Source organism: Euprymna scolopes, chromosome 8 (genome assembly GCF_053919585.1).
Source record: "Euprymna scolopes isolate OS-2025 chromosome 8, ASM5391958v1, whole genome shotgun sequence".
Lineage (NCBI taxonomy): Eukaryota > Metazoa > Mollusca > Cephalopoda > Sepiida > Sepiolidae > Euprymna > Euprymna scolopes.
In genome coordinates, this window is record NC_136489.1 from 145,069,086 (window position 1) to 145,094,487 (window position 25,402).

Genomic DNA, 25,402 nt, shown 5'->3' on the forward strand with positions numbered 1-25,402 from the left:
ATTGTATATCTAGAAAGAGAATTTCCAGTCCCTGTTTTGAATTATTTGCTATGGTCAACATAAGTTTTCTTTCGATCCTTCAAAACAGTTAATTTAAGCGTGTGGTCGTCCTTTAAAGTCGATGCTCTCGGCCGACCAGATCCAGATTTCCCTTTTTACAAGCGTTCGATCTTGAACCTTTGACCAATTTGCTTCACTACAGAAAGAGATGTTTTCACATTTTCTTTTCTTAAAATATAAAAAATCTGCTTGTAAATCATTTTTGACTGCCTTGATCCTGCAATTCGGTTTTTTATATCCTCGTCAAGATGGGGGTCTTACCATTTTTAGGATTAATTTTTCCACTTATTATTATATGCTATAATAATAATTATCTGCAAAATAGAAGTTTTCAGTTTAAATTGACAAAAATTAATGGAAAAATATTGAAAAATCGATTTATTCCTTCTTTTATTCTTGGCCCATTTCTTTTGCTCATAAGTATATATATATATATATATATATATATATATTTTGTGTACAGAAAGTTGTTAGTTGAGACAGGTCATTGGTACCGTCGGTTTCAAGCCCGATAATAAGGCCCGTTTAAGGTATCCTTATCGAGCTCTCTTCAGCCAATATTCGTCTATCTTATAACCGGAAGTGTGAAGTATATATACCTCGCGAATCCACGTTCAAATCTCGTTTTGTTTAATCCCCCCCCTTTTTTTTTTTTTTTTTTTTTTTTTTTTTTTTTTATTTTATCTATATCTATATATATATATATATATATATATATATATATCGGGTAATGTAATACCTAATTTTCAACTTTGAATTATTTAAATTTAAGATCTAATTTCGAAAAAATTTTTTTTTTTTTTTTTTTTTTTATATATGAATCGATTTTAATTTGAACCCCATTTAATTTTAAAATCTCTTTCCTTATGTGTAAAAACTTCAAAATCTGTATTGGTATCGGTTAAAAACTTAAAAATTCGTTTAATTATATCGAACATTTAAAAATTTCTAAAAATACGTTTAAAGTTTAAAAAAATATATTTTTAATTATATCGAATCACGTTTAAAAATTTCGAAATACGTTTAAAAATTATTTTTTAAAAACCCAAATCTTTCAAGGTTTGGGGAAGTGAGTATTTATCTATCCTATTCCAAAAAAACTAATCATTATATATATATATATATATATATATATATATATATATATATATATATATATATTTAAAGTGATGGTTGTGTAGTTCCAACGAGAGAAAAAATGTATATTTAAAAGAGTGTAGCCATCAACAATTGTGTTTTTTTTTAAAAGGTTTTCATCATATTTTTATTTTAAAATATTTTTATAACGCGTTTCGAGCTTAGGGTGTGCTCTCTTCAGATATTTTCGTAAAAAGTTTTTCTTTAAAATGGGAGTTTGTAGAATTACCTCCGCTGATATTAAATATGTTTTTCAGAGTGATGTTCAGACATTCTGTTGTTGTTGGTGTTCAAACATTTTGTCTCCAACTGTAAGTGTTCACAGTGTCCGGTCAAAGGTATTTTCAAAGAGTGTTTTTTAGTCCATATGGTGAAGGTTTTTATGGTTTTTTTAGGGTTCTTTTTAAAGACTTTCTTTCCCCATGTATAGCATACACTCACACACAATCACACACACATACATATACATTCATGTACATGTACACATGCTCACGCACACGTACGCAGGCACACACACATACACACACGTACATACATAGAAATATATGTAGGAGCATACATATATACATATATACATACCCACCTACACACTCACACACGTACTCGCATACATCCACCGCTAACAATTATTTTTATTTTTTTAGTTTATATACATATATATATATACTTTTTTTTCCCCCCCAACCAAACACGCATGTATACATGCGCTTAATCATTCAGACATACGTACACGCACCCACACACACACAAGATGGAGAATAGGTAGAAGATATATATACACACACATACACGCACATACACACATATATGTACACACATATATGTATGTGCACATACACTCACAAACATCCACATACTATGTGGGCACATACACATGCACACACACAGACATATGCAGGGGCTCACACATACGCGTATATCCATATCCACACGAACACATTTACCCACTCATACATGTGCATACATATGTATATATATACATATACACACACATACATACGGATGTGTATACACTCATCCACCCATATATATATATATATGGGCACATGCACTCACAATCACACACACACATACATATTCATACATCCCACCTTATGTATATATTGGTTGAAGTTTCCTTTCCAATCCAAGCACATATGCATACATGGATTCGGTCACCCAAACATAAGTGCACGTATACATACAAACAAGATGTAGCATAGATAACAGATGATATATACATATACACACACGCATACACAATCATATGTGCACACCCACGCACACACACATATACACACGCACACACGCGCGTACATACCCATACATACGTTTAATTTCTAGTTGTTTGTTTAGTTAAGAGAAATGGTACTGTACTGGGTATGGGCGCGTGCACCCGCGAAAGTGTGCGTGTGCCTTATTGTGCTTTTTTTGTTGTTTCGTGTGTGAGGGTGCACACCTACCCAAGCATGCATGCGTGTAAGTGTATTTTGTGTTTTGCCTATTTATGTGTATAATTATGGAGAGATGTTTAAGGCGGGGTTAAACTTTGCTATGAAATTTTTTTCTTGTGTTAGCAAGTAGAAGTAGTTGTCAGTTTGGAAGATGGGCATTATCTCGAATCTGCCTCCACTGCATGTGTGTATATGTTGTGATACATGTAGGTGTCTATTTTCCGCGATTTTGATGTTGGATCGGTGTAGGGCTACTCTATTACTAAGGTTTTTTGTAGCGCCTATGTAGGATTTATCGCATGCTGGACATTTTATTACACTTACACGCATGCATGCTTGGGTAGGTGTGCACCCTCACACACGAAACAACAAAAAAAGCACAATAAGGCACACGCACACTTTCGCGGGTGCACGCGCCCATACCCAGTACAGTACCATTTCTCTTAACTAAACAAACAACTAGAAATTAAACGTATGTATGTGTATGTGCGCGCGTGTGTGCGTGTGTATATGTGTGTGTGCGTGGGTGTGCACATATGATTGTGTATGCGTGTGTGTATATGTATATATCATCTGTTATCTATGCTACATCTTGTTTGTATGTATACGTGCACTTATGTTTGGGTGACCGAATCCATGTATGCATATGTGCTTGGATTGGAAAGGAAACTTCAACCAATATATACATAAGGTGGGATGTATGAATATGTATGTGTGTGTGTGATTGTGAGTGCATGTGCCCATATATATATATATATATGGGTGGATGAGTGTATACACATCCGTATGTATGTGTGTGTATATGTATATATATACATATGTATGCACATGTATGAGTGGGTAAATGTGTTCGTGTGGATATGGATATACGCGTATGTGTGAGCCCCTGCATATGTCTGTGTGTGTGCATGTGTATGTGCCCACATAGTATGTGGATGTTTGTGAGTGTATGTGCACATACATATATGTGTGTACATATATGTGTGTATGTGCGTGTATGTGTGTGTATATATATCTTCTACCTATTCTCCATCTTGTGTGTGTGTGGGTGCGTGTACGTATGTCTGAATGATTAAGCGCATGTATACATGCGAGTTTGGTTGGGGGGGAAAAAAGTATATATATATATATATATAAACTAAAAAAATAAAAATAATTGTTAGCGGTGGATGTATGCGAGTACGTGTGTGAGTGTGTAGGTGGGTATGTATATATGTATATATGTATGCTCCTACATATATTTCTATGTATGTACGTGTGTGTATGTGTGTGTGCCTGTGTACGTGTGCGTGAGCATGTGTACATGTACATGAATGTATATGTATGCGTGTGTGATTGTGTGTGAGTGTATGCTATACATGGGGAAAGAAAGTCTTTAAAAAGAACCCTAAAAAAACCATAAAAACCTTCACCATATGGACTAAAAAACACTCTTTGAAAATACCTTTGACCAGACACTGTGAACACTTACAGTTGGAGACAAAATGTCTGAACACCAACAACAACAGAATGTCTGAACATCACTCTGAAAAACATATTTAATATCAGCGGAGGTAATTCTACAAACTCCCATTTTAAAGAAAAACTTTTTACGAAAATATCTGAAGAGAGCACACCCTAAGCTCGAAACGCGTTATAAAAATATTTTAAAATAAAAATATGATGAAAACCTTTAAAAAAAAACACAATTGTTGATGGCTACACTCTTTTAAATATATATATATATATATATATATGTGTGTGTGTGTGTGTGTGTGTGTATAAAATTGAAATCCACCCCCCTCGTCTCCTTAATCCCCCTTTTTACCGCCCTCTCTCCCCTCCCCCTCCTTATATCCATGTATCTCCAGCGACGCCGACCTCAATCTGCTACCCCCCACACACACTACAATCTAATGTATTTTAATCTTCAAAACTTAAATATTGTCGATGCCCGTATCCTTCCCACTTAGTATCTCTTACGCCCCTTTTTTTTCGTACTTCCTATAAAACACTTATTCCAAATATTAACAACTATTTCTGTAAGGTCTGACGAGGTTGTTGGATCGTAAACATGGTCTAACATCTGAAACATATGTAACCGAACAGATAAAACGGTAATAAAAAAAAATCTCTCTCTCTCTCTCACACACACACAAACACACGCGCACACACACACACACACATATATATTCTCCATAATTCGGCAATGTTTCATTTGGAACACGCTATTTTCTCAAAAACGACTTGTGATATAAACATGACACTTTTGAGCATTTCTGTTCTTACAGTCAAAGATTGCAATTTTAAAATATCAGCGTAAAAATGGGATGGATGAAATGCGTTTTTGTTTCAATCAGAACATCATATTTGGTCGTTATTAAATAATTATTTAAGAAATTTCATACAAGACAGTTAATATATTGCAAGTAAATTATTTTATCCTTATCAAAACAGAAGCACAATGCATGAATTGAAATTGTTAAGTTTAATCTGTTCTAAGTTAAAATATTACAATTAAAATAAAATATTACAACAGTAAATAGTTTTAAAAAGTGCATATTTCGAGAATATAATAAAATGGAACAATAGAAAAAGAAACCTATTATAATTTTTATTGTTATGATGCTAAAATAATTTGTGTTTTTTTAAGGACTGATATTTGCAGAAGATCCTCCTGAAATGTTTTTTGAATGTTTCATGAATAAGTTGATACCTTCTTCTTTTTTACTTTCCAAATTAGTTGATGCCTTTTTCTTTTCAAGTTAGTCGATGTTTTTTCTTTTTTCTTTTCAAATTGGTTGATGTCATTTTTTTTTCTTTTAAAATTAGTTGATGTCTTTTCTTTTTTTCTTTTAAAATTAGTTGATGTCTTTTCCTTTTTTCTTTTCAAATTGGTTGATGTTTTTTTTTTTCAAATTGGTTGATGTCTTTTTCTTTTTTCTTTTAAAATTAGTTGATGTCTTTTCTTTTTTTCTTTTCAAATCAGTTGATGTCATTTTTTTTTCTTTTAAAATTAGTTGATGTCTTTTTCTTTTTTTCTTTTCAAATTAGTTGATGTCATTTTTTTTTCTTTTAAAATTAGTTGATGTCTTTTCCTTTTTTCTTTTCAAATTGGTTGATGTTTTTTTTCTTTTCAAATTGGTTGATGTCTCTTTCGTTTTTCTTTTCAAGTTGGTTCATGGCCTTTTCTTTTTTCTTTTCAAATTGGTTGATGTCTCTTTCTTTTTTCTTTTCAAGTTGGTTGATGTCTACTTCTTTATTTCTTTTCAAATTGGTTGATGTTTTTTTCTTTTTTCTTTTCAAATTGGTTGATGTCTACTTCTTTATTTCTTTTCAAATTGGTTGATGTTTTTTTCTTTTTTCTTTTTAAATTGGTTGAGGTCTTTTTCTTTTTTCCTTATGAAATTAGTTGATGTATTTTTCTTTTCTGCTTTTAAAATTAGTTGATGACTTTTTTTCTTTTCAAATTAGTTGATGTCTTTTTCTTTTTTCTTTTCAAATTGGTTGATGTGTTTTTCTTTTTTCTTTTCTTTTTTTATATTTTTTCTATTTTTAAATTCTTTTTCTTTTTTCTTTTCAAATTGGTGGATGTCTTTTTCATCTTTCTATTTATATTTGTTAATGTCTTTTTGTTTTTTCTTTTCAAATTAGTTGATGCCTTTTTTTTCAAATTGGTTGATGTCTTTTTCTTTTTCAAATTGGTTGATGTCTTTTTCTTTTTTCTTTTTCAAATTGGTTGATGTCTTTTTCTTTTCTTTTTTCTTTTCATTGATGCCTTTTTCTTTTCAAATTAGTTAATGTTTTTTCCTTTTTTCTTTTTTCTTTTAAAATTATTAGATGTTTTTTTCTTTTTTTCTTTTCAAATTAGTTGATGTCTTTTTCTTTTTTTTTTTTCAAATTAGTTGATGTCTTTTTCTTTTTTTTTTTTCAAATTAGTTGATGTCTTTTTCTTTTTTTTTTTTCAAATTAGTTGATGTCTTTCTCTTTTTTTTTTTTCAAATTAGTTGATGTCTTTTTCTTTTTTTTTTTCAAATTAGTTGATGTCTTTTTCTTTTTTTTTTTTCAAATTAGTTGATGTTTTTTTCTTTTTTTTTTTCAAATTAGTTGATGTCTTTCTCTTTTTTTCTTTTCAAATTAGTTGATGTCTTTTTCTTTTTTTTTTTCAAATTAGTTGATGTCTTTTTCTTTTTTTCTTTTCAAATTAGTTGATGTCTTTTTCTTTTTTTTTTCAAATTAGTTGATGTTTTTTTCTTTTTTTCTTTTCAAATTAGTTGATGTCTTTTTCTTTTTTTCTTTTCAAATTAGTTGATGTCTTTCTCTTTTTTTCTTTTCAAATTAGTTGATGTTTTTTTTCTTTTTTCTTTTCAAATTAGTTGATGTTTTTTTCTTTTTTTCTTTTCAAATTAGTTGATGTCTTTTTCTTTTTTTTTTCAAATTAGTTGATGTTTTTTTCTTTTTTTCTTTTCAAATTAGTTGATGTCTTTTTCTTTTTTTCTTTTCAAATTAGTTGATGTCTTTCTCTTTTTTTCTTTTCAAATTAGTTGATGTTTTTTTCTTTTTTTCTTTTCAAATTAGTTGATGTCTTTTTCTTTTTTTCTTTCCAAATTAGTTGATGTCTTTTTCTTTTTTTCTTTTCAAATTAGTTGATGGTTTTTCTTTTTTTCTTTTCAAATTAGTTGATGTCTTTTTCTTTTTTTTTTTTCAAATTAGTTGATGTTTTTTCTTTTTTTCTTTTCAAATTGGTTGATGTTTTTTTCTTTTTTTCTTTTCAAATTGGTTGATGTTTTTTTCTTTTTTTCTTTTCAAATTGGTTGATGTCTTTTTCTTTTTTTCTTTTCAAATTAGTTGTCTTTTTCTTTTTTTTCTTTTCAAATTAGTTGTCTTTTCCTTTTTTTTCTTTTCAAATTGGTTGATGTCTTTTTTTTCTTTTAAAATTGGTTGATGTTTTCTTTTTTTCTTTTCAAATTGGTTGATGTTTTTTTCTTTTTTTCTTTATAAATTGGTTGATGTTTTTTCTTTTTTTCTTTTCAAATTGGTTGATGTCTTTTTTTTTCTTTTCAAATTGGTTGATGTTTTTTTCTTTTTTTCTTTTCAAATTAGTTGATGTCTTTTTCTTTTTTTCTTTTCAAATTAGTTGATGTTTTTTTCTTTTTTTCTTTTAAAATTAGTTGATGTTTTTTTCTTTTCAAATTAGTTGATGTCTTTTTCTTTTTTTCTTTTCAAATTAGTTGATGTCTTTTTCTTTTTTTCTTTTCAAATTAGTTGATGTTTTTTCTTTTTTTCTTTTCAAATTAGTTGATGTCTTTTCCTTTTTTTTCTTTTCAAATTAGTTGATGTGTTTTTTTTTTTCTTTTCAAATTGGTTGATGTTTTTTCTTTTTTCTTTTCAAATTAGTTGATGTCTTTTTCTTTTTTCTTTTCAAATTAGTTGATGTTTTTTTCTTTTCAAATTAGTTGATGTTTTTTTCTTTTCAAATTAGTTGATGTTTTTTCCTTTTTTTTCTTTTAAATTAGTTGATGTTTTTTCTTTTTGTCTTTTCAAATTAGTTGTCTTTTTCTTTTTTTTCTTTTCAAATTAGTTGTCTTTTCCTTTTTTTTCTTTTCAAATTAGTTGATGTCTTTTTCTTTTTTTCTTTTCAAATTAGTTGATGTCTTTTTCTTTTTTTCTTTTAAAATTGGTTGATGTTTTTTTCTTTTTATCTTTTAAAATTGGTTGATGTTTTTTTCTTTTTTTCTTTTCAAATTGGTTGATGTTTTTTCTTTTTTTCTTTTCAAATTGGTTGATGTTTTTTCTTTTTTTCTTTTCAAATTAGTTGATGTTTTTTTCTTTTTTCTTTTCAAATTAGTTGTCTTTCTTTTTTTTCTTTTCAAATTAGTTGTCTTTTCCTTTTTTTTCTTTTCAAATTGGTTGATGTCTTTTTTTTTCTTTTCGAATTGGTTGATGTTTTTTCTTTTTTTCTTTTAAAATTGGTTGATGTTTTTTTCTTTTTTCTTTTCAAATTGGTTGATGTTTTTTTCTTTTTTCTTTTCAAATTAGTTGTCTTTTTCTTTTTTTTTCTTTTCAAATTAGTTGTCTTTTCCTTTTTTTTCTTTTCAAATTGGTTGATGTCTTTTTTTTTTCTTTTCAAATTGGTTGATATTTTTTTCTTTTTTTCTTTTCAAATTGGTTGATGTTTTTTCTTTTTTTCTTTCCAAATTGGTTGATGTTTTTTTCTTTTTTTCTTTTCAAATTGGTTGATGTTTTTTTCTTTTTTTCTTTTAAAATTGGTTGATGTTTTTTTCTTTTTTTCTTTTCAAATTAGTTGATGTCTTGTTCTTTTTTCTTTTCAAATTAGTTGATGTCTTTTCCTGTTTTTTCTTTTCAAATTAGTTGATGTCTTTTTCTTTTTTCTTTTCAAATTAGTTGATGTTTTTTCTTTTTTTCTTTTCAAATTAGTTGATGTTTTTTCTTTTTTTCTTTTCAAATTAGTTGATGTCTTTTCCCTTTTTTCTTTTCAAATTAGTTGATGTTTTTTCTTTTTTTTCTGTTCAAATTAGTTGATGTTTTTTTTCTTTTTTCTTTTAAAATTAGTTGATGTTTTTTTCTTTTCAAATTAGTTGATGTTTTTTCTTTTTTTCTTTTCAAATTAGTTGATGTTTTTTTCTTTTTTTCTTTTCAAATTAGTTGATGTTTTTTTCTTTTCAAATTAGTTGATGTTTTTTCTTTTTTTTCTTTTCAAATTGGTTGATGTTTTTTCTTTTTTTCTTTTCAAATTAGTTGATGTTTTTTTCTTTTTTTCTTTTAAAATTAGTTGACGTTTTTTTCTTTTCAAATTAGTTGATGTTTTTTCTTTTTTTTCTTTTCAAATTAGTTGATGTCTTTTTCTTTTTTTCTTTTCAAATTAGTTGATGTTTTTTTCTTTTCAAATTAGTTGATGTTTTTTTCTTTTCAAATTAGTTGATGTTTTTTCTTTTTTTCTTTTCAAATTAGTTGATGTTTTTTCTTTTTTTCTTTTCAAATTAGTTGATGTTTTTTCTTTTTTTCTTTTCAAATTAATTGATGTTTTTTCTTTTTTTCTTTTCAAATTAGTTGATGTTTTTTTCTTTTTTTCTTTTCAAATTAGTTGATGTCTTTTTCTTTTTTTCTTTTCAAATTAGTTGATGTTTTTTTCTTTTTTTCTTTTCAAATTAGTTGATGTCTTTTTCTTTTTTTCTTTTCAAATTGGTTGATGTTTTTTCTTTTTTTCTTTTCAAATTAATTGATGTCTTTTTCTTTTTTCTTTTCAAATTAGTTGATGTCTTTTCCTTTTTTTTCTTTTCAAATTAGTTGATGTCTTTTTCTTTTTTTCTTTTCAAATTAGTTGATGTCTTTTTCTTTTTTCTTTTAAAATTGGTTGATATCTTTTTTTTTCTTTTCAAATTAGTTGATGTCTTTTTCTTTTTTCTTTTCAAATTAGTTGATGTCTTTTTCTTTTTTTCTTTTCAAATTAGTTGATGTCTTTTTCTTTTTTTCTTTTCAAATTAGTTGATATCTTTTTCTTTTTTTCTTTTCAAATTAGTTGATGTCTTTTTCTTTTTTTCTTTTCAAATTAGTTGATGTCTTTTTCTTTTTTTCTTTTCAAATTAGTTGATGTTTTTTCTTTTTTCTTTTCAAATTAGTTGATGTCTTTTTCTTTTTTTCTTTTCAAATTAGTTGATGTCTTTTTCTTTTTTTCTTTTCAAATTAGTTGATGTCTTTTTCTTTTTTCTTTTCAAATTAGTTAATGTTTTTTCTTTTTTTCTTCTACCAGCTTCTTTACATAGTATCTTCCCTCACACGGAACTGTCGACATTTATGTCGTTGCCAAAGAAAGACAAAGAACGTCAATTATTGGAACTTACCATGATCTGTACCGGCATTCGTCTTTTCAACAAAGAATCTAGCAAAGGAGGAGAAGGTATTGATGACTGTAAGTTTTTGCAAACATATTAACACCAAGCACAAATCATATTTACTATAATTACTAATTTACTTTATTAAGAAGAAACATATTTTCAGCAAAAGTTAAAAGAAAAAAAAATAATAATAACTTGCGGGACCTGTTGAAATTTCATATGTAATATATTGATCTTGCCATTTTGTGGATGTTCAGCATAAATGGAGACGCTTTGATATTATTGTAGCTCCTGTTAAAACTGCAAAAGTATATATCTAAGCTATCAGTAACGCCTGGCATAGCCTGGTCGTAAAATATGCTTAAATATGATATTCTATTTATGCAGATTTCGCATATATTACTATAAGAGTCAATTTCCTATCCATTCTTTTATATTATAAAGTTGTGATTTCAAAAATAAAAAATATATCCATATGGTTTGGATGCATCAGCTTGAATCGAAACCTAAACCAAAACTTATGAAGAAAAAAGAATGTATGTATATATAACTTTAGTTCCTTCACGTATAATCGAAACCAAAACCAAAACTTATGAAGAAACCTTGGTAAAATTATTTATTACAAGAAATGAAAAGACATAAACGACAGACACTCGGAAGAAAAAAAAACATAAATGTGACACAAAAAATAACACACACGCTATCTTATATGAATATATAGATTAAAATATTTTATGTACCAAAAACAGTTTTTCATGAAACTATTTTAGTTAAAACAATGTGGCAATAAAAATAATTTATTTAGAAAAAGGAACTGCGCTTTAATATGCATATTTTTTTTTTTATTTAATGTTTTTATAAAAATATTTCATGTACAAAACCAGTTTCGTTTCGCTGATAACGTGTCGCTTTTTTGATTAGCAAGGTCAAGGTTTTGGTTTTTCATGAAGTTCAAAGTTTCATAACAGATAATTATCTTAGCTTTTATTTACATGAAAGCATGCAGCAAAAATATTTTAATTAACGAAAACATCAGCGTCTCTCTCTCTTTCTCTCTCTCTCTTAAACAATAAAAAAAAACAATGAAAAAAACAAATAACTGTTTAATTTTTGTCCCAAATATTTTAAATTAGAAAACTTAGAGTGTCCACCGGCCGAGAGATTTGTGATCCATTTTTACTAGGGAATAACTTTAAATCAATTATTTCTGAACTTTTGCATTTACCAGAAAGCTAAAACCCTAAATTTTATAGAATTAAAAATAAATATAGCGGTGAGAACATGCTAATCGAATGCCGCCTGGAGCATTCATAAATGTGTAATCCAAAATTAATGTCTATTCCAGAATTAAATCTCAACCAATGAAATTGGCCAGAAAGCGTGACACACAAAAGAACACACATGCTATCGTATATAGATAATAATAATAATAATAATAATATATATATATACATATATAATGCAATCTATTATTAACACAAAGATACAATATTTAACCTATATATTTATTTATATAAGGTGTGTGTATTGTAACAAAAGATCATAAAGGGCCATAAAAAGAATTACAATTGGATAATTATGAGAAACACGGAAAAACAAAAATATGTAATCCATCCCCCCCATAATCAAAGACTAGAGTAACAGTAAGACAACTCTCTTCAAATTGTAATTCATTGTGTATTACAAGGCGGACAGTTGCGAACTCTTCCTTTCCTTCTAAAAATACAAACCATCACCAAACTGGTAGGCCTAGGCGTGCAACAAGTAAAAAGAACTTCACTGATTGGTTGTTAGGAATGGACAGATACAAGAAGAGGATTTTGGGTTGGAATTACAACATGTATGGAAAAATAGTTCATTCCATTTGCAGCCAACAAGCCAGGCAGATGTGTGAATATCTATCTCGTATAAAATTGTTGTGTATGAGATATTATTCATGTAGGAATAATAATCCAGTGGATGACCCAAGTACACATTCTTATGCAATGATTTTTAAGCTTATGGTTAATGAATGGTTAAAGAAATGAATAAATAATTAAATGAACTCGGTGAAATGAATCTTTTCCAGACCGAATTATTCCAGATTCAGAAAGAGTCTGATGAGATATATAAATCCATATTCTCTAAGATTGCGATAAAGTGTAGAGAAAGGTTAACAATAAACAATTCGAATGTCTATGAGGTTCACACAACAATGAAGTTGTCCAAAATTCGAATGTTTATGAGGTTCACACAACAATGAAGTTGTCCAAAATTCGAATGTTTATGAGGTTCACACAACAATGAAGTTGTCCAAAATTCGAATGTTTATGAGGTTCACACAACAATGAAGTTGTCCAAAATTCGAATGTTTATGAGGTTCACACAACAATCAAGTGGTCCAAAATTCGAATGTTTATGAGGTTCACACAACAATCAAGTGGTCCAAAATTCGAATGTCTATGAGGTTCACACAACAATCAAGTGGTCCAAAATTCGAATGTCTATGAGGTTCACACAACAATGAAGTTGTCCAAAATTCGAATGTTTATGAGGTTCACACAACAATCAAGTGGTCCAAAATTCGAACGTCTATGAGGTTCACACAACAATGAAGTTGTCCAAAATTCGAATGTTTATGAGGTTCACACAACAACCAAGTGGTCCAAAACTCCCACAACTGATTTGTTTATATAGAAGGATTCACACTTTTTGAAACAATTGCTAATCTCAGTCGGTGCAGTTGAAAGCCCCTGACAGAGCAGACAACAGACGTCAGGTTTTTTTATCAGTTTTCTTTTTTCTGGATGCATGTCTTAACGAAGACTGAGGCTGTGTCTCTTTTAGTAGTTTTTAAATGTTCCTCCAATACAAACCTGGAAATTTCTATGTCCCAATGCAATACATACAGTGCTTAGCATTCCCATCTGGTACTTAACAGGCTCATCATTGCTTAACATCAGTGATCTAATGAGTGTCGGTAGCGAACGAATGTTTATTTAAATAATCGTTCGGACAGGTTAATTTCGGCCACCGATTCCGTAGTCAAGGGGTAGGACTGCCGACTGTCATCACGACGGTTCTAGGTTCGATCCTCGGCTTGGGAGAGGTGTTAGTCTAGCGGCACTGATGAGTTGTGAAACAACGAAACAGGTCTGTATGTCGATGACTAAAATATATTTTATAAAGCTCCCCTCTTTGGTAGAGCACTCTTGTAAATTATCTTACTCGCTACTTAATTTAGCTGAAATAATGCGAAGCTCACGATTTGTTTACAAACAAACGTTTGAGCCCTCTACGAGTAGCGGACGAATGTTTATTTAAATAATCGTTCGGACAGGTTAATTTCGGCCACCGATTCCGTAGTCAAGGGGTAGGACTGCCGACTGTCATCACGACGGTTCTAGGTTCGATCCTCGGCTTGGGAGAGGTGTTAGTCTAGCGGCACTGATGAGTTGTGAAACAACGAAACAGGTCTGTATGTCGATGACTAAAATATATTTTATAAAGCTCCCCTCTTTGGTAGAGCACTCTTGTAAATTATCTTACTCGCTACTTAATTTAGCTGAAATAATGCGAAGCTCACGATTTGTTTACAAACAAACGTTTGAGCCCTCTACGAGTAGCGGACGAATGTTTATTTAAATAATCGTTCGGACAGGTTAATTTCGGCCACCGATTCCGTAGTCAAGGGGTAGGACTGCCGACTGTCATCACGACGGTTCTAGGTTCGATCCTCGGCTTGGGAGAGGTGTTAGTCTAGCGGCACTGATGAGTTGTGAAACAACGAAACAGGTCTGTATGTCGATGACTAAAATATATTTTATAAAGCTCCCCTCTTTGGTAGAGCACTCTTGTAAATTATCTTACTCGCTACTTACTTTAGCTGAAATAATGTGAAGCTCACGATTTGTTTACAAACAAACGTTTGAGCCCTCTACGAGTAGCGGACGAATGTTTATTTAAATAATCGTTCGGACAGGTTAATTTCGGCCACCGATTCCGTAGTCAAGGGGTAGGACTGCCGACTGTCATCACGACGGTTCTAGGTTCGATCCTCGGCTTGGGAGAGGTTTTAGTCTAGCGGCACTGATGAGTTGTGAAACAACGAAACAGGTCTGTATGTCGATGACTAAAATATATTTTATAAAGCTCCCCTCTTTGGTAGAGCACTCTTGTAAATTATCTTACTCGCTACTTAATTTAGCTGAAATAATGCGAAGCTCACGATTTGTTTACAAACAAACGTTTGAGCCCTCTACGAGTAGCGGACAAATGTTTATTTAAATAATCGTTCGGACAGGTTAATTTCGGCCACCGATTCCGTAGTCAAGGGGTAGGACTGCCGACTGTCATCACGACGGTTCTAGGTTCGATCCTCGGCTTGGGAGAGGTGTTAGTCTAGCGGCACTGATGAGTTGTGAAACAACGAAACAGGTCTGTATGTCGATGACTAAAATATATTTTATAAAGCTCCCCTCTTTGGTAGAGTACTCTCGTAAATTATCTTACTCGCTACTTAATTTAGCTGAAATAATGCGAAGCTCACGATTTGTTTACAAACAAACGTTTGAGCCCTCTACGAGTAGCGGACGAATGTTTATTTAAATAATCGTTCGGACAGGTTAATTTCGGCCACCGATTCCGTAGTCAAGGGGTAGGACTGCCGACTGTCATCACGACGGTTCTAGGTTCGATCCTCGGCTTGGGAGAGGTGTTAGTCTAGCGGCACTGATGAGTTGTGAAACAACGAAACAGGTCTGTATGTCGATGACTAAAATATATTTTATAAAGCTCCCCTCTTTGGTAGAGCACTCTCGTAAATTATCTTACTCGCTACTTAATTTAGCTGAAATAATGCGAAGCTCACGATTTGTTTACAAACAAACGTTTGAGCCCTCTACGAGTAGCGGACGAATGTTTATTTAAATAATCGTTCGGACAGGTTAATTTCGGCCACCGATTCCGTAGTCAAGGGGTAGGACTGCCGACTGTCATCACGACGGTTCTAGGTTCGATCCTCGGCTTGGGAGAGGTGTTAGTCTAGCGGCACTGATGAGTTGTGAAACAACGAAACAGGTCTGTATGTCGATGACTAAAATATATTTTATAAAGCTCCCCTCTTTGGTAGAGCACTCTCGTAAATTATCTTACTCGCTACTTAATTTAGCTGAAATAATGCGAAGCTCACGATTTGTTTACAAACAAACGTTTGAGCCCTCTACGAGTAGCGGACGAATGTTTATTTAAATAATCGTTCGGACAGGTTAATTTCGGCCACCGATTCCGTAGTCAAGGGGTAGGACTGCCGACTGTCATCACGACGGTTCTAGGTTCGATCCTCGGCTTGGGAGAGGTGTTAGTCTAGCGGCACTGATGAGTTGTGAAACAACGAAACAGGTCTGTATGTCGATGACTAAAATATATTTTATAAAGCTCCCCTCTTTGGTAGAGCACTCTCGTAAATTATCTTACTCGCTACTTAATTTTAGCTGAAATAATGCGAAGCTCACGATTTGTTTACAAACAAACGTTTGAGCCCTCTACGAGTAGCGGACGAATGTTTATTTAAATAATCGTTCGGACAGGTTAATTTCGGCCACCAGTTCCGTAGTCAAGGGGTAGGACTGCCGACTGTCATCACGACGGTTCTAGGTTCGATCCTCGGCTTGGGAGAGGTGTTAGTCTAGCGGCTCTGATGAGTTGTGAAACAACGAAACAGGTCTGTATGTCGATGACTAAAATATATTTTATAAAGCTCCCCTCTTTGGTAGAGCACTCTCGTAAATTATCTTACTCGCTACTTAATTTAGCTGAAATAATGCGAAGCTCACGATTTGTTTACAAACAAACGTTTGAGCCCTCTACGAGTAGCGGACGAATGTTTATTTAAATAATCGTTCGGACAGGTTAATTTCGGCCACCGATTCCGTAGTCAAGGGGTAGGACTGCCGACTGTCATCACGACGGTTCTAGGTTCGATCCTCGGCTTGGGAGAGGTGTTAGTCTAGCGGCACTGATGAGTTGTGAAACAACGAAACAGGTCTGTATGTCGATGACTAAAATATATTTTATAAAGCTCCCCTCTTTGGTAGAGCACTCTTGTAAATTATCTTACTCGCTACTTAATTTAGCTGAAATAATGCGAAGCTCACGATTTGTTTACAAACAAACGTTTGAGCCCTCTACGAGTAGCGGACGAATGTTTATTTAAATAATCGTTCGGACAGGTTAATTTCGGCCACCGATTCCGTAGTCAAGGGGTAGGACTGCCGACTGTCATCACGACGGTTCTAGGTTCGATCCTCGGCTTGGGAGAGGTGTTAGTCTAGTGGCACTGATGAGTTGTGAAACAACGAAACAGGTCTGTATGTCGATGACTAAAATATATTTTATAAAGCTCCCCTCTTTGGTAGAGCACTCTTGTAAATTATCTTACTCGCTACTTAATTTAGCTGAAATAATGCGAAGCTCACGATTTGTTTACAAACAAACGTTTGAGCCCTCTACGAGTAGCGGACGAATGTTTATTTAAATAATCGTTCGGACAGGTTAATTTCGGCCACCGATTCCGTAGTCAAGGGGTAGGACTGCCGACTGTCATCACGACGGTTCTAGGTTCGATCCTCAGCTTGGGAGAGGTGTTAGTCTAGCGGCACTGATGAGTTGTGAAACAACGAAACAGGTCTGTATGTCGATGACTAAAATATATTTTATAAAGCTCCACTCTTTGGTAGAGCACTCTCGTAAATTATCTTACTCGCTACTTAATTTAGCTGAAATAATGCGAAGCTCACGATTTGTTTACAAACAAACGTTTGAGCCCTCTACGAGTAGCGGGCGAATGTTTATTTAAATAATCGTTCGGACAGGTTAATTTCGGCCACCGATTCCGTAGTCAAGGGGTAGGACTGCCGACTGTCATCACGACGGTTCTAGGTTCGATCCTCGGCTTGGGAGAGGTGTTAGTCTAGCGGCACTGATGAGTTGTGAAACAACGAAACAGGTCTGTATGTCGATGACTAAAATATATTTTATAAAGCTCCCCTCTTTGGTAGAGCACTCTCGTAAATTATCTTACTCGCTACTTAATTTAGCTGAAATAATGCGAAGCTCACGATTTGTTTACAAACAAACGTTTGAGCCCTCTACGAGTAGCGGACGAATGTTTATTTAAATAATCGTTCGGACAGGTTAATTTCGGCCACCGATTCCGTAGTCAAGGGGTAGGACTGCCGACTGTCATCACGACGGTTCTAGGTTCGATCCTCGGCTTGGGAGAGGTGTTAGTCTAGCGGCACTGATGAGTTATGAAACAACGAAACAGGTCTGTATGTCGATGACTAAAATATATTTTATAAAGCTCCCCTCTTTGGTAGAGCACTCTCGTAAATTATCTTACTCGCTACTTAATTTTAGCTGAAATAATGCGAAGTTCACGATTTGTTTACAAACAAACGTTTGAGCCCTCTACGAGTAGCGGACGAATGTTTATTTAAATAATCGTTCGGACAGGTTAATTTCGGCCACCGATTCCGTAGTCAAGGGGTAGGACTGCCGACTGTCATCACGACGGTTCTAGGTTCGATCCTCGGCTTGGGAGAGGTGTTAGTCTAGCGGCACTGATGAGTTGTGAAACAACGAAACAGGTCTGTATGTCGATGACTAAAATATATTTTATAAAGCTCCCCTCTTTGGTAGAGCACTCTCGTAAATTATCTTACTCGCTACTTAATTTAGCTGAAATAATGCGAAGCTCACGATTTGTTTACAAACAAACGTTTGAGCCCTCTACGAGTAGCGGACGAATGTTTTATTTAAATAATCGTTCGGACAGGTTAATTTCGGCCACCGATTCCGTAGTCAAGGGGTGGGACTGCCGACTGTCATCACGACGGTTCTAGGTTCGATCCTCGGCTTGGGAGAGGTGTTAGTCTAGCGGCACTGATGAGTTGTGAAACAACGAAACAGGTCTGTATGTCGATGACTAAAATATATTTTATAAAGCTCCCCTCTTTGGTAGAGCACTCTTGTAAATTATCTTACTCGCTACTTAATTTAGCTGAAATAATGCGAAGCTCACGATTTGTTTACAAACAAACGTTTGAGCCCTCTACGAGTAGCGGACGAATGTTTATTTAAATAATCGTTCGGACAGGTTAATTTCGGCCACCGATTCCGTAGTCAAGGGGTAGGACTGCCGACTGTCATCACGACGGTTCTAGGTTCGATCCTCGGCTTGGGAGAGGTGTTAGTCTAGCGGCACTGATGAGTTGTGAAACAACGAAACAGGTCTGTATGTCGATGACTAAAATATATTTTATAAAGCTCCCCTCTTTGGTAGAGCACTCTCGTAAATTATCTTACTCGCTACTTTATTTAGCTGAAATAATACGAAGCTCACGATTTGTTTACAAACAAACGTTTGAGCCCTCTACGAGTAGCGGACGAATGTTTATTTAAATAATCGTTCGGACAGGTTAATTTCGGCCACCGATTCCGTAGTCAAGGGGTAGGACTGCCGACTGTCATCACGACGGTTCTAGGTTCGATCCTCGGCTTGGGAGAGGTGTTAGTCTAGCGGCACTGATGAGTTGTGAAACAACGAAACAGGTCTGTATGTCGATGACTAAAATATATTTTATAAAGCTCCCCTCTTTGGTAGAGCACTCTCGTAAATTATCTTACTCGCTACTTAATTTTAGCTGAAATAATGCGAAGCTCACGATTTGTTTACAAACAAACGTTTGAGCCCTCTACGAGTAGCGGACGAATGTTTATTTAAATAATCGTTCGGACAGGTTAATTTCGGCCACCGATTCCGTAGTCAAGGGGTAGGACTGCCGACTGTCATCACGACGGTTCTAGGTTCGATCCTCGGCTTGGGAGAGGTGTTAGTCTAGCGGCACTGATGAGTTGTGAAACAACGAAACAGGTCTGTATGTCGATGACTAAAATATATTTTATAAAGCTCCCCTCTTTGGTAGAGCACTCTCGTAAATTATCTTACTCGCTACTTAATTTAGCTGAAATAATACGAAGCTCACGATTTGTTTACAAACAAACGTTTGAGCCCTCTACGAGTAGCGGACGAATGTTTATTTAAATAATCGTTCGGACAGGTTAATTTCGGCCACCGATTCCGTAGTCAAGGAGTAGGACTGCCGACTGTCATCACGACGGTTCTAGGTTCGATCCTCGGCTTGGGAGAGGTGTTAGTCTAGCGGCACTGATGAGTTGTGAAACAACGAAACAGGTCTGTATGTCGATGACTAAAATATATTTTATAAAGCTCCCCTCTTTGGTAGAGCACTCTCGTAAATTATCTTACTCGCTACTTAATTTAGCTGAAATAATGCGAAGCTCACGATTTGTTTACAAACAAACGTTTGAGCCCTCTACGAGTAGCGGACGAATGTTTATTTAAATAATTGTTCGGACAGGTTAATTTCGGCCACCGATTCCGTAGTCAAGGGGTAGGACTGCCGACTGTCATCACGACGGTTCTAGGTTCGATCCTCGGCTTGGGAGAGGTGTTAGTCTAGCGGCACTGATGAGTTGTGAAACAACGAAACAGGTCTGTATGTCGATGACTAAAATATATTTTATAAAGCTCCCCTCTTTGGTAGAGCACTCTCGTAAATTATCTTACTCGCTACTTAATTTAGCTGAAATAATCCGAAGCTCACGATTTGTTTACAAACAAACGTTTGAGCCCTCTACGAGTAGCGGACGAATGTTTATTTAAATAATCGTTCGGACAGGTTAATTTCGGCCACCGATTCCGTAGTCAAGGGGTAGGACTGCCGACTGTCATCACGACGGTTCTAGGTTCGATCCTCGGCTTGGGAGAGGTGTTAGTCTAGCGGCACTGATGAGTTGTGAAACAACGAAACAGGTCTGTATGTCGATGACTAAAATATATTTTATAAAGCTCCCCTCTTTGGTAGAGCACTCTCGTAAATTATCTTACTCGCTACTTAATTTAGCTGAAATAATACGAAGCTCACGATTTGTTTACAAACAAACGTTTGAGCCCTCTACGAGTAGCGGACGAATGTTTATTTAAATAATCGTTCGGACAGGTTAATTTCGGCCACCGATTCCGTAGTCAAGGGGTAGGACTGCCGACTGTCATCACGACGGTTCTAGGTTCGATCCTCGGCTTGGGAGAGGTGTTAGTCTAGCGGCACTGATGAGTTGTGAAACAACGAAACAGGTCTGTATGTCGATGACTAAAATATATTTTATAAAGCTCCCCTCTTTGGTAGAGCACTCTCGTAAATTATCTTACTCGCTACTTAATTTAGCTGAAATAATACGAAGCTCACGATTTGTTTACAAACAAACGTTTGAGCCCTCTACGAGTAGCGGACGAATGTTTATTTAAATAATCGTTCGGACAGGTTAATTTCGGCCACCGATTCCGTAGTCAAGGGGTAGGACTGCCGACTGTCATCACGACGGTTCTAGGTTCGATCCTCGGCTTGGGAGAGGTGTTAGTCTAGCGGCACTGATGAGTTGTGAAACAACGAAACAGGTCTGTATGTCGATGACTAAAATATATTTTATAAAGCTCCCCTCTTTGGTAGAGCACTCTCGTAAATTATCTTACTCGCTACTTAATTTAGCTGAAATAATCCGAAGCTCACGATTTGTTTACAAACAAACGTTTGAGCCCTCTACGAGTAGCGGACGAATGTTTATTTAAATAATCGTTCGGACAGGTTAATTTCGGCCACCGATTCCGTAGTCAAGGGGTAGGACTGCCGACTGTCATCACGACGGTTCTAGGTTCGATCCTCGGCTTGGGAGAGGTGTTAGTCTAGCGGCACTGATGAGTTGTGAAACAACGAAACAGGTCTGTATGTCGATGACTAAAATATATTTTATAAAGCTCCCCTCTTTGGTAGAGCACTCTCGTAAATTATCTTACTCGCTACTTAATTTAGCTGAAATAATACGAAGCTCACGATTTGTTTACAAACAAACGTTTGAGCCCTCTACGAGTAGCGGACGAATGTTTATTTAAATAATCGTTCGGACAGGTTAATTTCGGCCACCGATTCCGTAGTCAAGGGGTAGGACTGCCGACTGTCATCACGACGGTTCTAGGTTCGATCCTCGGCTTGGGAGAGGTGTTAGTCTAGCGGCACTGATGAGTTGTGAAACAACGAAACAGGTCTGTATGTCGATGACTAAAATATATTTTATAAAGCTCCCCTCTTTGGTAGAGCACTCTCGTAAATTATCTTACTCGCTACTTAATTTAGCTGAAATAATACGAAGCTCACGATTTGTTTACAAACAAACGTTTGAGCCCTCTACGAGTAGCGGACGAATGTTTATTTAAATAATCGTTCGGACAGGTTAATTTCGGCCACCGATTCCGTAGTCAAGGGGTAGGACTGCCGACTGTCATCACGACGGTTCTAGGTTCGATCCTCGGCTTGGGAGAGGTGTTAGTCTAGCGGCACTGATGAGTTGTGAAACAACGAAACAGGTCTGTATGTCGATGACTAAAATATATTTTATAAAGCTCCCCTCTTTGGTAGAGCACTCTCGTAAATTATCTTACTCGCTACTTAATTTAGCTGAAATAATACGAAGCTCACGATTTGTTTACAAACAAACGTTTGAGCCCTCTACGAGTAGCGGACGAATGTTTATTTAAATAATCGTTCGGACAGGTTAATTTCGGCCACCGATTCCGTAGTCAAGGGGTAGGACTGCCGACTGTCATCACGACGGTTCTAGGTTCGATCCTCGGCTTGGGAGAGGTGTTAGTCTAGCGGCACTGATGAGTTGTGAAACAACGAAACAGGTCTGTATGTCGATGACTAAAATATATTTTATAAAGCTCCCCTCTTTGGTAGAGCACTTTCGTAAATTATCTTACTCGCTACTTAATTTAGCTGAAATAATGCGAAGCTCACGATTTGTTTACAAACAAACGTTTAAGCCCTCTACGAGTAGCGGACGAATGTTTATTTAAATAATCGTTCGGACAGGTTAATTTCGGCCACCGATTCCGTAGTCAAGGGGTGGGACTGCCGACTGTCATCACGACAGTTCTAGGTTCGATCCTCGGCTTGGGAGAGGTGTTAGTCTAGCGGCACTGATGAGTTGTGAAACAACGAAACAGGTCTGTATGTCGATGACTAAAATATATTTTATAAAGCTCCCCTCTTTGGTAGAGCACTCTTGTAAATTATCTTACTCGCTACTTAATTTAGCTGAAATAATGCGAAGCTCACGATTTGTTTACAAACAAACGTTTGAGCCCTCTACGAGTAGCGGACGAATGTTTATTTAAATAATCGTTCGGACAGGTTAATTTCGGCCACCGATTCCGTAGTCAAGGGGTAGGACTGCCGACTGTCATCACGACGGTTCTAGGTTCGATCCTCGGCTTGGGAGAGGTGTTAGTCTAGCGGCACTGATGAGTTGTGAAACAACGAAACAGGTCTGTATGTCGATGACTAAAATATATTTTATAAAGCTCCCCTCTTTGGTAGAGCACTCTCGTAAATTATCTTACTCGCTACTTAATTTAGCTGAAATAATACGAAGCTCACGATTTGTTTACAAACAAACGTTTGAGCCCTCTACGAGTAGCGGACGAATGTTTATTTAAATAATCGTTCGGACAGGTTAATTTCGGCCACCGATTCCGTAGTCAAGGGGTAGGACTGCCGACTGTCATCACGACGGTTCTAGGTTCGATCCTCGGCTTGGGAGAGGTGTTAGTCTAGCGGCACTGATGAGTTGTGAAACAACGAAACAGGTCTGTATGTCGATGACTAAAATATATTTTATAAAGCTCCCCTCTTTGGTAGAGCACTCTCGTAAATTATCTTACTCGCTACTTAATTTAGCTGAAATAATCCGAAGCTCACGATTTGTTTACAAACAAACGTTTGAGCCCTCTACGAGTAGCGGACGAATGTTTATTTAAATATTCGTTCGGACAGGTTAATTTCGGCCACCGATTCCGTAGTCAAGGGGTAGGACTGCCGACTGTCATCACGACGGTTCTAGGTTCGATCCTCGGCTTGGGAGAGGTGTTAGTCTAGCGGCACTGATGAGTTGTGAAACAACGAAACAGGTCTGTATGTCGATGACTAAAATATATTTTATAAAGCTCCCCTCTTTGGTAGAGCACTCTCGTAAATTATCTTACTCGCTACTTAATTTAGCTGAAATAATGCGAAGCTCACGATTTGTTTACAAACAAACGTTTGAGCCCTCTACGAGTAGCGGACGAATGTTTATTTAAATAATCGTTCGGACAGGTTATTTTCGGCCACCGATTCCGTAGTCAAGGGGTAGGACTGCCGACTGTCATCACGACGGTTCTAGGTTCGATCCTCGGCTTGGGAGAGGTGTTAGTCTAGCGGCACTGATGAGTTGTGAAACAACGAAACAGGTCTGTATGTCGATGACTAAAATATATTTTATAAAGCTCCCCTCTTTGGTAGAGCACTCTTGTAAATTATCTTACTCGCTACTTAATTTTAGCTGAAATAATGCGAAGCTCACGATTTGTTTACAAACAAACGTTTGAGCCCTCTACGAGTAGCGGACGAATGTTTATTTAAATAATCGTTCGGACAGGTTAATTTCGGCCACCGATTCCGTAGTCAAGGGGTAGGACTGCCGACTGTCATCACGACGGTTCAAGGTTCGATCCTCGGCTTGGGAGAGGTGTTAGTCTAGCGGCACTGATGAGTTGTGAAACAACGAAACAGGTCTGTATGTCGATGACTAAAATATATTTTATAAAGCTCCCCTCTTTGGTAGAGCACTCTCGTAAATTATCTTACTCGCTACTTAATTTAGCTGAAATAATGCGAAGCTCACGATTTGTTTACAAACAAACGTTTGAGCCCTCTACGAGTAGCGGACGAATGTTTATTTAAATAATCGTTCGGACAGGTTAATTTCGGCCACCGATTCCGTAGTCAAGAGGTAGGACTGCCGACTGTCATCACGACGGTTCTAGGTTCGATCCTCGGCTTGGGAGAGGTGTTAGTCTAGCGGCACTGATGAGTTGTGAAACAACGAAACAGGTCTGTATGTCGATGACTAAAATATATTTTATAAAGCTCCCCTCTTTGGTGGAGCACTCTCGTAAATTATCTTACTCGCTACTTAATTTTAGCTGAAATAATGCGAAGCTCACGATTTGTTTACAAACAAACGTTTGAGCCCTCTACGAGTAGCGGACGAATGTTTATTTAAATAATCGTTCGGACAGGTTAATTTCGGCCACCGATTCCGTAGTCAAGGGGTAGGACTGCCGACTGTCATCACGACGGTTCTAGGTTCGATCCTCGGCTTGGGAGAGGTGTTAGTCTAGCGGCACTGATGAGTTGTGAAACAACGAAACAGGTCTGTATGTCGATGACTAAAATATATTTTATAAAGCTCCCCTCTTTGGTAGAGCACTCTCGTAAATTATCTTACTCGCTACTTAATTTAGCTGAAATAATGCGAAGCTCACGATTTGTTTACAAACAAACGTTTGAGCCCTCTACGAGTAGCGGACGAATGTTTATTTAAATAATCGTTCGGACAGGTTAATTTCGGCCACCGATTCCGTAGTCAAGGGGTAGGACTGCCGACTGTCATCACGACGGTTCTAGGTTCGATCCTCGGCTTGGGAGAGGTGTTAGTCTAGCGGCACTGATGAGTTGTGAAACAACGAAACAGGTCTGTATGTCGATGACTAAAATATATTTTATAAAGCTCCCCTCTTTGGTAGAGCACTCTCGTAAATTATCTTACTCGCTACTTAATTTAGCTGAAATAATGCGAAGCTCACGATTTGTTTACAAACAAACGTTTGAGCCCTCTACGAGTAGCGGACGAATGTTTATTTAAATAATCGTTCGGACAGGTTAATTTCGGCCACCGATTCCGTAGTAAAGGGGTAGGACTGCCGACTGTCATCAC

General features: G+C 35.2%; 1 protein-coding gene across 3 annotated transcripts in view; it reads left to right on the top strand.

Annotated features, from left to right (window-relative positions):
* Nucleotides 1–25,402, top strand: part of LOC145283811 (cilia- and flagella-associated protein 206-like) — a 340,960-nt gene that overhangs the window by 103,790 nt on the left and 211,768 nt on the right. For 2 of the 3 annotated variants that reach the window (XM_080132896.1, XM_080132897.1), the window contains one exon: nucleotides 10,381–10,539. In XM_080132896.1, coding sequence (XP_079989022.1) covers nucleotides 10,381–10,539 — 159 coding nt within the window. The remainder of the gene's footprint in view (nucleotides 1–10,380; nucleotides 10,540–25,402) is intronic. The other variant, XM_080132898.1, reaches the window with a different exon arrangement.